This window comes from Tasmannia lanceolata, unplaced genomic scaffold (genome assembly GCF_043159265.1).
Source record: "Tasmannia lanceolata isolate RefF3 unplaced genomic scaffold, GAP_Taslan_0.1 ptg000003l, whole genome shotgun sequence".
NCBI lineage: Eukaryota > Viridiplantae > Streptophyta > Magnoliopsida > Canellales > Winteraceae > Tasmannia > Tasmannia lanceolata.
In genome coordinates this window covers 62,205,198-62,224,056 of record NW_027518680.1, presented here as the reverse complement: position 1 = coordinate 62,224,056, position 18,859 = coordinate 62,205,198, and the positions used below count along the sequence as shown (strand labels likewise).

The following is an 18,859-nucleotide window of genomic DNA, read 5'->3' as shown; positions in this document are numbered from 1 at the left end:
GACCATTTGCATATAACATTTTCTGCAAATAACTTTGGTGGAGATCCAAAAGAGACCCTTAGCCCATGTTTGGCAACCATGAATTTGTTTTTTTATGGAATATTAGCTTACTAACTGTTGAAAAGGGGGCAAGGAGAGTAGGACCGGTGTAGAATAAGGGGAGATCCTAAGCGGGTGTAGAATAAGGAAAACAAAAACTCACTATTGAGTAGAATTTCTTATTTTCCCTATCTTCAGCCACTTTTCACCCTCTCCTCACTAATGCATTCCCGCCCAAGTCTCTCTCTCTCTCTCTCTCTCTCTCCAATTGATAAACCAATATTCCATGGAAAAAGATTCATTGATGCCAAACATGGCCTTAGGGCCTCTTTAGATGCTACAAAATTTTATTCTTAAAAACAAATAAGATGAAAAATGATAAATTTCTATTAATCTTAGACAATTACGATTAACTGAAATCTGTCTCTGAGTTATGTCATTCAAAGATAAGCAGAGAAGGAAAAGCTTATGAAAGATAATCCTAATCTTATACCTCAATGCTTAATTGCCTAATCTACAACAACTAACACCCTAGAACCAATTTCACTAGATTTGACATACTAACATAAGTTTCTTTTGGTTTAATCTTATTTCTAAAGAGTATTTATATGGTGGCCGAGTGTGAAGTCCCGTGTGGGCGGTACCGCCCTTGATATTTGTTCCAACAGCAGCCCACTTTTTTAATAGGCTGCGGTTGGATCAAAATCAAGGGTGGTACTTTTCACGTACTACCCACACAGGACTTCGAGCACGGCCACCAAATAATTTCTCATTTCTAAATAGGACATTATGGCTTCTTTGGCTTCCAAAGAGGCCATTAAATATGGCATTGCTAAAACCACTTATAACCATTATTTGCAAACAATGAAACAATCATATTTAACTGAAAACTACTTGCATGTAAGACCATAAGCAAATAATTTTTACTGGCATCTTTAGAGATTCCTAATAAGCATAATTGTGGGAATTACACGCAGTAATCATACACTTTTGGTTAGCCCATCACAGTTTTTTCAACCTGATATGGATCATTGATCCATTTGGGTTTTACTATTGATGACAATAGCCTAAAAGTCACACACATATGATTATCTATATGCACACTTAAGTCCTCGAGACCGTTCCAGATAAGCAGGTTCACTCAAACCAGAGAATCAATCCAATTAATGATTCAAACCATCTCTCTCTCTCTCTCTCTCTCTCTCTCTCTCTCTCTCTCTCTCTCTCTCTATATATATATATATATATATACGAGAAAGGGAGACCAATATGATACAATAAATATGGTATTGGAAAAAGAGTTTGTTTACATTTTTTGGTTTAGGGGAGGGGATATAACAGCAAATATTAGTTAAAGAAGAGTTTATAATAAAATAAGAGTTAATAATAAACGAGATAAACTCTATATTCAATAATAAAACATAATGCCACAATTGACACGGTAAAGAAGAGAACATTTAAAAGTGTCCAAAGGAGTGTTGACACGTGTGGACATGCGTGTCGTGTCGGACACAACACAACAAGTGTGTCAGCAATAAATTCAAAGTGTCAGCTAAATCATAACAGTAAATATAGGATTGATGATTGGGTCAATTTTTTAGGGAAAGATATGAGCATTTGCATGTTTTCACCTTTCTTTTTGTCATCCCCAACTTGCTTAATAACTTGAATATTGTGCTCTGGTTCTGTTTGACTTCTTGTTGAAGCTGTCCTTGTATAACTTTTATGTCAGGCTAATATCTTGAGCCTTAAGTCTTTATCTTGCTACTATTCCTTGCTCATCAACTAATGTAGGATTTTATTACTCCAGCATTTGTGCTTGATCCATCCAAATGATGGAGGGAAAGAGAGAACTTCTGTATGAAGTATGAAAACAGTCACAGGGAGCCCCTGAAATGGTACAGTCATGGAGTCGCCGGGAGCTTTTGTAGATCCTCTGTGCAGAGATGGGAAAAGAGAGGAAGCTGGCTTAACAAAGTCTAAAATGATAGAGCATCTTTTTAAAATTGTATCTGAGAAGAAATCTAAAAAAACATTGACAACAAACACTTTGGGTCACACCCTTCCCCAGGAAACACCCAAATCTCTTCCCAAAGACATAGGAAGATGGATGACCCATCACGAGTGGCCATTGTAACCAACCATTTTCCAGTTGACAATGGCAATTTAATGCACTACAAAAACTTAGCTTGTAGGGCAATTGTACGGCAACAAGATGAGTTTTGCGAGAGATGCTCGTGCTGTATATGCTACAAATATGATGATAACAAGGATCCCAGTCTTTGGATGGTTTGCAACTCGGACCGTCTTAATCATGTGGCATATCTTGCCGTATTGAGTGTGCTATTAAGCATGAAAGAGCTGGCATTGCTGAAAATGGACAATATACAAGATTGGATTGGTGCTTTTATTGCGTATCTTGCGACAAAGTGAATGACTTGCTTGGGTAAAACTGCCTACATGCTTATTTCTTTTTATAATTGTGTTATTAAGCTTTACTTTATTGTTGGAGTTTGGGATTTTCTTCAATATAAAGACCCTATCGTCATGTTGTGTGTGTGTGTGTGTGTGTGTGTGTGTGTGTGTGTGTATGTGTGTGAATCTTGGCATTGGTATGCTATTTAACTTCTTTTTTTCTACTAATGTCAATTAGAATAGACCTAGAACTTTCTGTGCCTTCCCAGCATAAAAATGTTGGCCTATCTAGAGGCTATTAAAGATTCTCAAATATGAATATCTGATTCTTGTGATTGTGGTTGTTTCGAGTGTTTGAAGCTGCCAGAGAAATGGTGCAGAGCGGACAGCCTTAGGCTGCGTACCATATGTTGGTTAAGGCTTCGATTCACATTGTTTGGACTATGGAAGTTGAAAAGGCTTTTATTTATCTATTTTACTGTGGGATTCGATGTAAAACACTTGGGATGGAAGGATGAATGAATGAGGCTAGCTCTTCTGGCATTTTGTTGGTTGCCAACGAGGAGTTTGTGCCAATATGTTGAGGACCTTTTCATTGCCAGGCACAGTAACCTGTTTCCTCCTATGATTTGTGGACACGGACAAAAGTGTCACGTGTCGACACTGGCACAGAGTGTCGGACACGGAAAACCACCAAAATTTTGAAATGGGGACACGTCTAAAATAGAAAGTAAATAAAATCATAGTTTGTCGATATGGATTCGTGTTTCGAGTTTCGACATGGATATGAGTTGTCTTCCACGGCAACATCTAAAAATATAGAAATTGTGACACGAACGTACACATAAAATTATTGATTATTACACAAATATGTGTCCAGACACCCAAATTAACCGACACACCTAGCAATACAATTTAAAAGTGTCCAAAGGAGTGTCAACATGTGTGGACATGCGTGTTGTGTCGGACACGGCAGGACACATGTGTCAACTATAAATTCCAAGTGCCGACTAAATCATAAGTACTTTCCTCTCTATTGGGTTCCTCAAGAACCACGCTGAGAATTGAATTTGATTTTATCATCTAGAAATTTGGATTTGCCAAGGCAATGCTTTCCATAATGAGAAAATTGTTGTTAAAAAACTGGGGAAACATGTCTTTCTGTTGATGGTTATTACTGATTGGGCGGCTCTGTCTCAAAGTTGTTCACATAACTGAATTATGAAGAGATAAAACAAAGATGTTATGTAATATGGTGTCTAACAAATTCTATCATTATACATTATTATATCTATTAACTTTCAAATTGTGTCATTATGCCTTAAAGTTGCAAATTTTGACAATGTGGTGTTTTGGAATTCTGCAGTTTTTTTTCTTCATAACTACTTGTATACAAGAAGGATTTTTCTTATGCTTTAATACATGTGATATGCCACCTTTTGAATTTCTAATATTTGTTTCTACACGTAATATTTGATGCCTATGTGTAATCTACATGACATCTTTATTAGTTCCATAATTCTAGGTATTTCATACCTTTTTTTGAATGATTCTAGGTATTTCATACTTATTACAAGCTTTTCTTCCTATTAATAATTATTAATGCAACGGAAGAAAATTTCTACTTGAAAACTCTATTACCCTTACACTTGTAAATGGGGGAGCTATACTCATGTCTTACATGTATTGAGTGCTAGTACTTCTAGGAAACATGTTAAATATCCATTTTGTTTTCATTCCAAAAGCTTAAGTAAATTAAATATTTGTTTATTATGTAATTAGAAATAGTGATTTGTATCTTATAATTTATAACTTTTTTGTTCCTGAGTGATTTAGAGTATGTGAAAATAAATTTCATGTTTCAGACGCATCTCACTCTTTTTTTTTTAATTATCATGTTTTCTCTTATTACTGTCACATATTTGCAGTTATAATTTCGAGTATCTATCTTATAAATGTTTTTTTGAATTTTTTATTAATTCCATCTAATTTATACGTGTCTTATATCCTCTGTCATTGTATAGAATACCTATATCTGTATTTGGGTCATATATTTAGGAAAATATGGAGTCATATCTCCATTCCTGCGGCCATGTCCATATCCATGTTTGTATTTTGGGTATCATACGGCAAACTTCTAATGCTTCAAGGAGGGATTTTTTTCGGGCACTTTTTTTTTTGTTCTTCTCCTTTTGATTTAGCCTTGGGGTTCACCTCTGCCCCTTTGTAGATTTTCCTTGATTTGATTAGTATATCTGTCATTTACCCTTTGAAAAAAGGCTATGATTTAGTTGATACTTTGAATTTATTGCTGACACACGTATCCTTCCATGTCCGACATGACACGCATGTCCATCTGCGTCAACACTCCTTTGGACACTTTTAACTGTACTAGTATAAGTTATTGTGGGTGTGTGGACATGTTTTTGTGTTGAGTCAAGTGTGAAATTCTGTTTTATTATTGCATATTGTATTTACCTCTTTTATTATTAACTATTCTTTTATTATAAACTCTTTTAAGCTCTTCTTTGACTAATATTTGTTGTGGTATCATATATACTTTCTATTTTAGCCGGCAGTGTCCCCATTTCTAAATTTTGGGGGTGCCGTGTTCGACACTTCGTCTCCGTGTCAACACTGACACTTGTGTCTATGTCCACAAATCATAGATAAAAGGTCTATTTCTGCTAAGGCATCTGTTAAGTGTGCAGTGTAACCTGGTTAGTTTGGATTTGGCCAGTTTTCTATCTTGAGGAAAGGGATTTTTTTCCTTACAAGTACACATATCACAATCAATTACTTGAAAAAGTCACTTGGTTTTACTTGAGGTTCTTCGTTACATCCTGTTATTAACCAATTGCAATAAAAAATATCGGCACTCGACTATACTAACAGTTTCATTCGGTCGTACTGTCAGTTTTTGTGAATGATTATTTTTGTTTATCCTTGTTAACATGTTTCCAAGGAACATCCTGAGGTTGGGTGAGAAGAAAAAGGCGTTCAGTTTAGGATTATCTGTACTTTTATGGTTAACTAGGATAAAGTAACAGTTACGTTGGTTTCTTACGAGGAATGGAATCAATGGATACCTGCACATGGAAAAGACATGTTTAGTTATTGTTTATGCGAGGGCAAAAGAGCTGAGGTACCTGCATGTTTACCAATTCTTCCTGCAATCATGTGATGATGTTTCACCTAAATCTTGCAAAAGACCTGTCACATGGTTGATATTGTTTGCTTTTATGGCGTAGAGGATTTGATATAGTATTTGTTACCTTTTTTTATGTTTCTGTGGTTTTTTTTAATTCCTCAAGACCTTGTTTCAACTTTGAACCATGAACAAGCTCTTTTTTTCCTTTGTATGACAATCCCGGCAGGATTCCCATTGCACGAGAATAATGTATTGCCTTTTGGCTAAATTTTATATGTTACAAGGCATCAGTCTTGTTCACTGTTAAAGGGCTGGGAGGCCTTGCTCTATATTGTAAGCAAAATTTAAACAAAACCTACTGGTGATGTTATTCTTCAAACTTTTTTCTTTGGCGTTTATTAGACTTTGTAAGCTACCTTTGAACCTACTTAATTGCATTTCTGGCTCCTAACTTTGGATTGTTACTACTTGAAGCATCAAAATCTCAACTTTTAGTCGATTGAAAATTCTCGGACAGAAAATGATGTCCCTACCTTATCCTGCTCTTTTTCATTTTGTAACTGTAATACAAGGTGTAGATCACTGTGTAAACACCCTTTCCCCTCTTCGTCTGAGTTAATGATTAATTCGTCCTAGTTGACTCCGTTTATATTGGGTAAGTTATTGTCCTAGTGATAGTTTACAAACAATGGTTGAATGGCTGACCAAAACTCTGCTTTCAAGTCAACCTCTTTCTCGTTTGATGCAGATGCGATGCTGGAGGCAACAGCTAATAATAGCGAAGGATGCTAGACGAGTTGATGTACTGTGTTATCGGGTCTCTCTAAGCCGCATACTTCTCAGTGGAACCAAGAAATACCAAAAGCTACATGAGATTGTGGATAAAGCAGCAAAGAAGCTTGAGGCAGAAGTTGGATCTTTAGATGCACGTGGCATTGTCAACAGGCACTCATCTGGTGCAGAGGTTCAGAAGCTATGTGCTTTTGCATTGGAGACGCTAGACTCTATACTTTCTTGTGTTTTGAAAGTGTTCCCTGATTCTAAGATGCAGGGTATGGATTGCTTGGAAATCCCTATAACATGATAGTATATTTTGCTTGCTCGTAAGGCAAAACATGGACAGTATCAAGAAGTCATTTTGAGTGCTTAACATTTGCAGATGCCAGTTTGATGTCTCCCACCATTATCAGCTTCGAAGATGCATCTTCGATTTCTGTTATTGTGGTTTTGGGCTCAATGATTAATTCGTCCTAGTTGACTCCATTTACATTGGGTAAGTTATTGTCCTAGTGCGAGTTTACAAACAATGGTTGAATGGCTAACCAAGACTCTGCTTTCAAGTCGAACCCTTTCTCGTTTGATGCAGGTGCGATGCTGGAGGCAACAGCTAATAATACCGAAGGATGCTAGACGAGTTGATGTACTGTGTTATCGGGTCTCTCTAAGCCGCATACTTCTCAGTGGAACCAAGAAATACCAAAAGCTACATGTGATTGTGGATGAAGCTGCAAAGAAGCTTGAGGCAGAAGTTGGATCTTTGGCACGTGGCATTGTCAACAGGCACTCATCTGGTGCAGAGGTTCAGAAGCTGTGTGCTTTTGCATTGGAGACGCTAGACTCTATACTTTCTTGTGTTTTGAAAGTGTTCCCTGATTCTAAGATGCAGGGTATGGATTGCTTGGAAATCCCTATAACATGATAGTATATTTTGCTTGCTCGTAAGGCAAACATGGACAGTATCAAGAAGTCATTTTGAGTGCTTAACATTTGCAGATGCCAGTTTGATGTCTCCCACCATTATCAGCTTCGAAGATGCATCTTCGATTTCTGTTATTGTGGTTTTGGGCTCAGAAGATGCAATATCAGAAGAGGTTGCAGGTTACACCGTATGGCATCAAAAAGCTGATACTACTGACTATCCAGCAGAACCAACCTGTACTTTGCTCATACAAAACACACGATTTTTTGTATCAGATCTTGGTGCTTCCTCTTCGAGACAGGGTCTGAAGAACAAGTTAACTGCGCCCTCATCGTGGATGAAAATAGGGTTAAACGCAAGATTCAGAACATGCTCTTAAACCAGCCTTTGTGTGGAAATCGAGTTGATATCAGCACAACCATATTTTGATAATATGCATGAACTCACCTTGCTCTATATGCTTAACCTGTTGTTACAATTCCCAAAAAGCTTTAAACCGCGTTGAACAGCTGGCTAAAGTACATGTGACAAGTTGAGTTCGTGCCTAAATCATTTAGCTTCTCAAAATAGTGCCTAAATGAAAGAAACGCCCAAAATTCTAATGAAAATATTCATGTTTATGATTAAATATATTTACAAAATAATTTGTGAATCTTCGATTAAATACTTGACATTGCTATTGGATAGGCAGCATAGTAAGCACCATGACTATCTGATCACAATCAAGACCTCTGACTAGAAATTCGATGTATACAGGTCATAACATAATATCTACACGATGAGCTTCTCTCATGATAAAAAGAATAAACATATACCTGTAGGTATAACTCTACGATACACGTCAAGATGCAATTCTAGATAGGTAAATATATTCACGAACTGGGTGTTACTAAATGACACTAGTCAGAATAAGTTATCATCGAATCAGATTATATGAATCATCTCAGACAATTCCATTTGGAGATATGAGCATTCATATGTTCATCATGATCTTTTGAGGGATCATGGTCTAAATGTACAAGGAGCAGACTTGCCTGTCAAAGAGTCTTACTTAGTTATGGATTAAATTTGTTTGAGAAAGCCATTTAATTATATTTATTTCATTTAAAAAGAATTACGCCATTGAATGTATACTACTACTTTTATCTTCACTGTTTTTTTTAATTTAAACTGTCCATTTGGAGGGCATTGAAAAATTAACATTTACTAGTAGGTGAGATCATTTGATAAAATTCTTGGTGGGACCTATCCATTTTTGGGTTCTTCCAATCCATCCACTAATATTGTTAATAATGTAAAGTAATCAGCCACCAAAGTACTCATGGTTTACCAGTCCCCACGAGCAATTATATTACAAAGGTGGGTGGGTAATTTAATCTCCTGCTTCAAAGAACTATATAACCTAAACAATTTTACTAGAAAGCATTTTCATTACATAATATGCATATACATCATATGGTTCCATGCCAATAATTTAAGTGATGATTATTATTATGTGCGCAGAATCTTGGCATCAAATTTTTAGCCCCCCACCACTTTTTAGTTCTTTTTTTTCTCTTTTGGATGAACAGACATAACATTGTTAAAGAAAGGAAATAAAAAGTTCAATGTAGGGGAAACAACCTAGAGAAATTAGAAACCGTGGAAATCAACATTAAGGCGGGACACAACCATCTTCATCGTGGAAGTTGCATATCTCAAGATGTGGGTATGAGAAAATGTTTGGAATGATTCTTTTCCTCGAACCAATCAACTTCGATAAACACCTTAGTAATTACTAAGATAAGATGAACCCTCATGTAAATCTGGAATCCCAGTTTGCATATCTCGATAGATGCCACGTCCAAGATATAAGTCTATGATCACATGCAATTCTCTGACGACGTCATCCATCTGCATTCGATGTCTTGGCGATTTTGCACAACAAGAGACACCAATTCTGTACATTGAGACCATACATTCATGCATTCTAGGTCTCATATTGCTATGATTTTCGTTGTTAGTATTGTTGACAACTGGGACTTCTTCTGAGAGCAATTGTGGGTCAGTGATCTCCATTACTCGATCTGGTAGAGCCATCTTAACAAACTGATAGAGACTTAGGCCATCCGTAAACATGCTATCGGTAGGACTTTTTCCTGTGAACATCTCTAGCAACAAGATTCCATAACTGTACACGTCTCCATGCGTAGATGCCTTTCCACCCATACCATACTCTTTCCATTTAAACATGAATATAAAAATCAAAGCTTTGATCTTGTTATAATGAAAATATGAGATTTTGCAAATTAAAGCTTCATCGCATAATTAAGTTAATTAATGAAAAATTCAGAATTTTTATAAGACAATAAAAAAGAATAAATTTTTTTGAGAAAGCCATTTACCTGGAGCAACATATCCAATAGATCCTTTCATCATCATCGAGCTACCTTTTTTGTTAGGACCATTAGCAGTGGCTTCAAAAATAAACTGTGCTAACCCAAAATCACCTACATGGGCACCCATGTCATCATCAAGGAGAACATTGCTCGGCTTTAAATCACAATGAACAAGTGGTATTTGTCCATGGTGATGAAGATAATCCAATGCAAAGGCCACATCAATGGCTACGTTTAGCCTTTGTATAAGGGTCAAGTTCATCAGTGGATGTTGCCCATCTCTACTTTGATGCAACCACTTCTCTAAACTCCCATTAGGCATGTACTCAAAAACCAAAGCTTTGAAATTATTGCCTTGGTAATCAATACTTGAGCAAGAAGTTAAGATTTTAATGATATTCCGATGCCGAATGTTTCTTAAGGCTTCACATTCGGCGTTGAAGCTCTTCGTAGCTCCGTGTTGTTGAAGGTGGAGAACCTTCACTGCAACAACCATTTCATTGTGGTCTACAAATCCTTTATAAACGGCACCATAACTTCCAGCACCAACCAAATTTTCCAAAGAGAACCCATTGGTTGCTCTAAGGAGCTCCGCATAAGAAAGCTTTAAACATCGATCATCCAAAGATGACGTAACAGAAGGATTCTTTCTCGAGTGTCTTATCCAATAGAAGGTAGCAAAGAAACAAGATGATATAGTAAAGAATACAACCAAACCGACTATTGAAATTATTACTCTTAGAGAATGAGATATTCCACGTTTCTGATAAACTTGGGCAGGGCATGCTGGCAACTGTAGTTCTAGGATACCCCCACAAAGCTTGTTGTTTCCTTGAACTGAAATCCCACTCGTATTTCTAAAAATCCCTTCTTTCGGTACTTCACCCACAAGATCATTAAATGACAAATTTAGATACTCGAGAAAGAGAAAGTTTTCCATGGATTCTGGAATCTTTCCAGACAAGTTATTGTGCGAAAGATCTAGCTGTTGAATACCTTTTAAATTGATCAATGATAAAGGAATGGTTCCTTGAAAGAGGTTATGCTCCATATAAAGGTATTCCAAACTCAGACAGTTGCCTAACGTGCTGGGAATTTCTCCTGATAAATTATTGTATGAGATATTCAATCCCCCAAGTTGTGTCAAGCTTCCAACTTCTGATGCAAGGGACCCTGTGAAAGAATTATGGGATAAGTCAAGGTATATCGATAGAGAGGAAAGCCTAAGAATTTGTGTGGGTATGATACCACTAAGCTTATTTTGATGAAGGGTTAATTCATTCAAATATCCACAATTTCCAAGACTTGATGGAATGCTTCCTTGTAATTTATTTTCAGATAAATCGAGTCTTAACAAATGAGTTATGTTGCCAAGGGAAGATGGAATTTGGCCGAACAATCCATTTGTGTGCAAGGTCAATACTTGCAGCCTGTTAAGCTTTCCAAGTACAACAGGAATAGTACCTGTGAGAAAATTCATCTCCATGCCCACTGCCGTTAATCCTGAGAGATTTTCAATACCTGAAGGGATGCTCCCAAATATCTGGTTGCTTCCTAATGTCAGGTATGTCAGTTGAGTTGAGAGATTAGCTATAGAGTTGGGCAGTGCACCACTTAAGTAATTGACTGCCAGTTGTAGTACTCGTAAACTAGTACAATTGGTTAAGGAAGTGAGAAAAATCATGTCGTTGGATTTGCCTCTGCTTCCTAGCTGATTATGTCCGAAGCTAAGATAATAGAGATCTTGAAGGCTTCCCAAATTCGTAGGCAATAATCCACTAAAGCTATTGGTACCAAAATCAAGATATGAAAGTCGTGACGCATTAGATAATGAAAGTGGAATGGGTCCTGTGAATAGGTTTAGATCGATGAGAAGTGCTTGTAAATTAGGGAGAGAGAGGCCCAGGTTAGATGGAAGGCTTCCATGCAACTGGTTATCCGCGACAGAGATTTTAACTAAAGACGAGAGATTGTAAAGCGGGGGAGGAATCATACCAGACAAATAATTAATTCCGACTTCAAGATATTCCAAGGCTGCTAGTTGTCCAAGCTCATATGGGATGCTTCCTTCCAGACTATTCATTGTTAGCTCTAACTGGATAAGTGACGAAAGGTTCCCAAGCGTAGGTGGGATTTTTCCTGTGAGGTTATTATGTTTAAGGTTTAAGAAAGCGAGCTGAGAGAGTGAGTGGAACTTGTTGGGAACTCCGCCAACAAAATTATTGTTACTTAAATTCATGGCTGTGAGTTTTGGGCAATGGGCTGTTATATTGGCCGGTATTTCACCTTGATATGAATTAAGGCTTAGATTGAGATAACGCAAATGGGATAGACGACTGATGGCTGGGGGGATTTGGCCGTAGAATTGGTTGTTTGTGAGGTCAATTTCATTGAGGAAGGTGAGATTTGTTATGTGGGGGGACATGGGTCCAACTAAGCCTTGATCGGCGAGGTTCAAGGCAATGACCCTTTGCGGATGGCGACGACTGCATGTGACTCCCTGCCATTGGCAGAAATGGAGAGAATTGTTCCATGAGGTCAAGGCACCCTTAGGATCGGTTAGTACATATTTGAAGGCGAGCAAAGCTAGTCGATCGGTTTCGTTTCCTGTGGTGCCAGATTGTACCGATAAGAAAAGCAGAGAAAGGAGGGTAACATGGAAGAGAAATGTTGAACTCAATAACCCACAACTCATTTTATTGGGAAGATCCATGGCAAGTGAAGAGAATCCCCTTGAACTCTAAAAAAGCAAGCCTGGGTGGAAGATGTAGAGTCATCTTCAAACCCTTCTATTTATTGGGGGGAGTGAGAGAGGGGGGTACATTTTGATTTTCTCTCTGCACTGTACTTCAACTGGCTGAATATGGGTCGATGATCATTTTTCATTTCGTAAAACACATACAAAAATCGACTCTTAAGATTTTCGTGGGCCCCTTCACATTAGATAATTTTAAGTGTGCCGGACGGCCTTTACTTGACTTAGCTGCCGTCCAAATGAGGGGCCCTGTGCAGTGGGTGCAGAGATTCTCCTAGATTTCATGAAGAAACACCGTCAGCTGACTTTTGCATGAGACAACAGCCACCTCAGATGAATTAAATGAATAGGACAAAAGCTTGTGAATAGTGAGCCTATGTGTCTGTTCTCTTATGCAAAAGTAAGCTGTGGAATGCCTTTCTGGGAAATTCCGTGGCAAATCCCTTTTACCGATTCTTATGTTTTACCAAATTATATATAACTGCGTGAACAGTGTGCAACTTTAATGCTTTTTGATGTCAAAATCACGTTAAAAGGGGGGCGAATGCGTACTGCAGAGAGGTGAAAATATCATCTCCCTTATTATTATGCTTTCAAACATTTAAATGATCCAAACAGAGAGGAAGCTCCACTTGTCAGAGAGGATTGCAATCCTTTTTTTACGCTTCCAAAGATTTAAATTATGTTTGACCAAATATTATATAAGGCTTGTTTTGGATTTTGAGAAAGCAATGGTCCAAACAGAGAGGAAGCTCCACTTGTCATAGCTATTAATATTCACTGTATTATAGTAATTTTCCTAGGGTCCAAACCGGCCCATGATTATCGCTGCTACCGAGCAAAACAAATTGAATTAGTCTTGATATATCCGCCCCTTTCATAACATCTATTTATAATAAAAGAAATCCTAAAATCTAACTTAAGGCTTAAGCAATTAATCGTAGCCATCCATCTAAAATAACATAAATAAAACCTAAAATTTGACTAAAACTTACCTAAAATAATAATCCAGTAATAGACACTTACCATATCCTAAAACTGCCTATAACTTAGCAAAATCAAGTCCAAATTGCATAATCTTGGTCTCCTTAGATAGGTAATCGAAAAACCTTTCTAAAAACACCAAAATTAGGCCAAAAGAACAAGATTTGATGCCCTAAAAAAATACCGAAAATAAAATGACGAAAATACAATTTTTTTTAAAAAAAGAAACTTTTCCACGCCAACGAACAAAACTATTCTTGGTGATTTCTGTCCGCAGCATACCTTTACCTCATTTCGATGATTAATCCAATAAATGGAAAGGCATTCGAAATGAAGGAAATTTCTCTCTCTTATATAAATAGGAGTGTGGGATTTTTTTCACTAATACCTAGGTCATATTTTTATTGAACACAATTAGGGTTTAAGGGTTTAAGAAGGGAAGAGACTAGAGAGAGAATCGTCATGAAAACGAAAACTGGGAAAATGAAATGTTGTTTATGGTTTTGAGTAGGATTTTAAAATGTTATGAAAATACCACTCATGAATATGAACAAAAATATCAATCCAAAATAATTTCAGACCTTCGATATGGGGCTAAATGAAATGTTGTTTATGGCTTTGAGTAGGATTTTAAAATGTTATGAAAATACCACTCATGAATACACAAAAATGAACAAAAATATCAATCCAAAATAATTTCAGACCTTCGATATGGGGATCTAATGGGCACAGTTGGATCCGGCTGTTGTGCCCAAATCCTCTCCGCTAGCATTCGGATCTTTTGGATCCATTGTACCCGCTCATTTAATAAAAGGGGATTTTTGTACAAGTCCCCTTGTAATGAATATAAATTACACTTCGTTCCCTCCCTAAACACAAAATATCAAGATCTCTATCCTTCAATAGCCTACTTTATGTGAAGTTTTTTTTGTTCGACTAACTATAAATTTTTAGAGCAGTGGTGAATTCAACCCCTTAAAGGATGAATTCACCCCCTTGAACGGAAATCGTTAAGTTTTAATGGCTCTTGGAGTTATGCTTGCTCCTCCATCCGATAAATATATCCTAACAATTCTATTTAAGGGGGTGAATTTATCACTGCCCAATTTTTATTATTCTTAAAATACCGAAATTAAATAACCCACCCTCTCTACGCAAATTAAATACCCGTCTCTCTTCTCTCTCTCTCAAATATTAAACTATCCAATTGGAATTTTAGATGCCAAGACAATTTAGGAGAGGGGGGAATAAGAAGCATCCAACGAATACATAATGATCTTCAAACACGAAGATAAAGGATGCTGATCAAAATTCAAGATAGACGAGTCCTTAATCAAAAGCTGCAACGTAAAGAATGTCTGAAGTTAAATCTCACACAGAGATAAAGAAATTGCTAATCAAAGAAAAATCAATGACCATCAAGGACACAACTCTCTCAAATTAGTTCTAAATTGTTATGATCAAGATCTAGGACACAACTCTCCCAAAAAACCAATGTACCGACTCTAGGCAATAAGAGTTTGCCATTTCACTTCCTCTATGTGTATAATCTAAATGTGTCCGGATGGAAGATTTCTTCTACAAACTCAAGAATGAAGTAAAATATGATACTATTCCCTTCATTAGAGGGTGTATAATCTTAATTTTTGTTGCATCACCTATCCACGATATGTTCATAATATCGATGGTCTGACTCATCCTATATCACATTAGAAATTTTACGTGAGTGGAATGCCTAATGATGGGTTTCTGGTTACACACATTCATTGGATTTTGTGTTGATCTGTCTGTTTCCAATTCAAAATAATTTTGGACATAAAGATATGAATCCATGGACACATTTGAATCTAACGTTTGTGCCCATATCCTATCCATCAACGTTCCAATCTTTTAAATTAATTGGATTTGGGTGCATTAACACCCCAGAGTTAGGCGTCAACAATCTCCAAAGTATTTTGTGTAGGAAGATAATAATGATACTCACTAAATCAGATAAAGTTGTAAGAAGAGTGCCGTTATTCTAATTCCAACAAATCTCAATTTCATCTCTCCGGGAGAAGAGGAGACAAATCTAGAACTATTCATCAAAGATGAAGAAGTGCAAGAAGCCACAAATGGTTAAATTGCCTTGTGGGATACTTTTTGGGTAGATCACCCTATTTCATCACTCTGAAAGAAAACCTCTCTCGCAGATGGAACCTCAAAGTAGACCACCAGATGTTTACTTTGGAGAAAGGCTTCCTCCTATTCATGTTTTCCAACTCTGAGGATTGCACTCGTGTTCTCGAAGTCCCCAGTCACAACTATGGTGGTAGGCCATTAATCCTCCAAAGGTGGACACCCAAAACTTTCCCTCGAGATGAAACTTGAAATTCCAAGGGTAGGCCCGAGAACTACTCTAGTGGCAACTAATGAGGAGGTAAAATTAGGTTCCTAACAAGTTTTAACCTTTTGAAAACTTCTAACCCAATTTTGAAGATTAAGAGATCAAGAATGAAATTTAAGCACGCCAGTTAAATCCTAAGTACAATGCAAATGTAAAGCAAGAGATAAGAGAGAGTGCACACGAGATTTAAAGTGGTTCGGTCCTCAAAACGCGAGGCCTACTCCACTCCACCAACCAAACCCGTTGATGGCTTCACTATTTGATCTTCTTAACTTCGGCGAAGATCGATGCCGATTACAATTCCAACTGCCTTTAACCTTGGTGGCAATCTTCACCACAGAGAGTGGGCTCCACTTCTCCGAACACTCGCCCGAATACAATCTTGTTGATAAAGAAAGAAAGAATAAAAAATTCCTCACAAGGGTTTACAAACTTTGTAGAAGATGTACAAATTTGAGCCTAATGATCCAAATCCTAAATCTAGAGGATGAGAGGCATAAATAAGCTTGATTCACTCTTAGGATATTCCAATAGGTTTTTAGAGTGTTAGGATTGATAATTTGGAAGTTAGGAATACCCATATATATAGAAAAACCAAATATGACCGTTTGAGGGGCATAGTGGTAAATCTGGCGAAATCCCAAACGGCTATAATTTCTTCCCGTTATAGTGGTCTCGGAGTTTCGAGAATTTCTCTCGGAGTTCCGAGAATACAAACAGAAGTTGGAAAAAAGCTACTGGACCAAATCTCGGAGCTCTGAGAAATTTCTCCGAGTTCCGAGCTCGGAGCTCCGAGACTTCTCTCGGAGTTTTGAGAAGCCTAATTTCAGTAGATTTTCAATTCTGTTTTCTTATTCATTGGGACTTCCAACTCTACACCAAGTTGGGATTGTTATGAGGGTTCCAAAGTGTTGGAACACCACAATGACAATCTCTTAAACATTTTAGGGGTGTTTGAGATTAACTTTATTTATGCCTCTTAATACCTAAACTAGGATTGGATCTTATACATAAAATGACTTCGATCTTCAATTGCGATGCTTCAAGTCTTCATGCATTTTGGATCTCCGATGTCTTTGGCCTTCCGAATGTGGTCCAATGAGTATTTCTTAGCCTCAATCCAAGCAATCTTGTCTTAGCACAATTATGATCTACAACTTAAACAATCAAACACATTAGTGATCTTAAATCACTTGTGTATTGGAATCATCAAAAGAAGATGGGAATGCCAAGGTGGGAACCATTGGGCTTACAAAACTGCCATTGCATTTTTCCCCTTTCACGTTACTTACATGTAAATTTGAATTGATAAGATTAACATGCTGAATGGATTAGGTCAAAGGAAAAGATGTATGAGTCTAAACTTCTTTCCTCTATATTTGGGATTGATAGATTTCTTTGTTTATATTTTTGCATTATCTCAACAATAAAATCTTTATACAAGTGTAAATCAATGCTAAGAGTATTAGGGTTTCCTTGGGTGCATTGTGAATTAGTCTATATTTATCTGCAAGAATATTTTAACTTAATTGTATTTCTAAATAATGACATTAGTTAAGAGTTAATTATTAACTAGATATCATTTATGTCTCGTATAACTCTTTTATTTCAATTTTGTAATTTTGAGTACAGTTGGAGCTCTAATAATTAATGCCGCTATAAACAATAAAAGGCAACCCATCTATTGCGGTTTCCAAAAGGCGCCTTTGAGCTAGAGATCACCAACTAAAAAATCACTTTTACCATCAACAATAAAAAGCAATTACCTCAACCCTAGCCCAACACAACGTAGATCTCAACCGTAACCAGACCCAATCTGAGGCTCGGATTGTAAAGGGTCAATTGTAACCTAACCAACCTCTCAATCTCTCAACGCTAATCCAACCCATCTAACCTGATTTTCAAAATTGGTCGGGGTTAGTTTTGATTGGTGTATGTCGAAAAAACATAAAAGATACAAAAAAAAATAACTTCAAGATTTTTGATATTGCAATAAAAAATTTAGCTGACAACTATTTTGCGTATATCAAAATTTCATCGTACTACACCATCTTGACGAAAACGTCAAAATGATGCCATTCTAAGTTGTGTCTCTAAGATAACACAATTTTCGAGGAACTTTAATTCCTTATATGACGCATGGAAAAGACTCAGATTTTCCACATCTAGGGGATAATACAAAAAACTGTAGAGAATATGGAAACAACGAGCGAGGTTTGTAGTAGTGGGATCCAGCGAGCGACACATTCTCCGCAATAATCAGGAATCATTATCTTTTTTGGCAAACATAAGACGACATTCCCTATCACCAGTCACCATCATCAAGGGATCTTCGTCGTCAACTTTTGACATTATTTATCAAATTGTTAGAAATTTGGGGAATTCTATTCTTTTTGGAAATTGTTTTGTAATCAAACACATATCGAGGTTTAATCTATATATGTTTGAGGGGGCATGGTAGAATATGTGGGATCCAATGGTTGGATTCGGTAAGATCTCACCATTGGATCATCTTGGAGGAAGATTAGGTAAGTTGGGTAAACAAGACAACTAGATAAATTAGGCAAGTGGATTAGAAGAGGCAAGCAAGAGAGATTAGGAGAGTAGATTTGATTTGGTAGATTTGATTAGGATTATTTCCTTCTATAAATATCTTAATTCCATTCCATGTTTATCATGTAAGTGCTCTATATAAGCACACATTCATCCCTTGTAAAAGTATCCAAAAGTTTAGTGAAATCTCCTAAATTTATCAGAGAAATAGATGATTATTCATTTTCTTCAAAATAGAAAATTACAACTTTATTTAATCCTAAGAGGTGAAATGCAACTTTTCTAGTTAATAAGAGTCCTAGCTAAATATCCTTCTTACCTACAAAATACGTGAGAGACGTAGCTAATGGTAGGAATACTACATAATATTCATTTTCTAACTAGGTAATATCTAATAAGAAGAAAAGTGATAAAAATAAGATAAATAGCTCGCATTACTATCATTCGGCATTACTGGAAACAACCGCGCTCTTCTCCTTGTCGAAGCTCTTTCATCCGT

At 36.8% G+C, this 18,859-nt stretch overlaps 1 protein-coding gene and 1 pseudogene across 1 annotated transcript; one reads left to right on the top strand and one right to left on the bottom strand.

Moving 5' to 3' along the window:
* The first annotated feature begins 828 nt into the window (after positions 1-828).
* On the top strand, positions 829-7,683 carry LOC143870005 (VIN3-like protein 2; annotated as a pseudogene).
* A 1,271-nt stretch (positions 7,684-8,954) lies between these two features.
* Positions 8,955-12,377, bottom strand: LOC143870004 (uncharacterized). Its single transcript, XM_077376532.1, has 2 exons — positions 9,689-12,377; positions 8,955-9,520 (listed from the first exon to the last, which is right to left on the bottom strand). The coding sequence occupies exons 1-2, from the start codon at positions 12,375-12,377 to the stop codon at positions 9,072-9,074; spliced, it is 3,138 nt and encodes a 1,045-aa protein (XP_077232647.1). The 3' UTR covers positions 8,955-9,071.
* Positions 12,378-18,859: the final 6,482 nt, after the last annotated feature.

Bases quoted from the DNA above. Each gene is read 5' to 3' on its own strand.
- LOC143870004 (XM_077376532.1), bottom strand. From the start codon at position 12,377: ATGAGTTGTGGGTTATTGAGTTCAACATTTCTCTTCCATGTTACCCTC. The intron at 9,521-9,688 runs GTAAATGGCTTT...TTAAATGGAAAG, and splicing joins TATTGGATATGTTGCTCCAG to AGTATGGTATGGGTGGAAAG.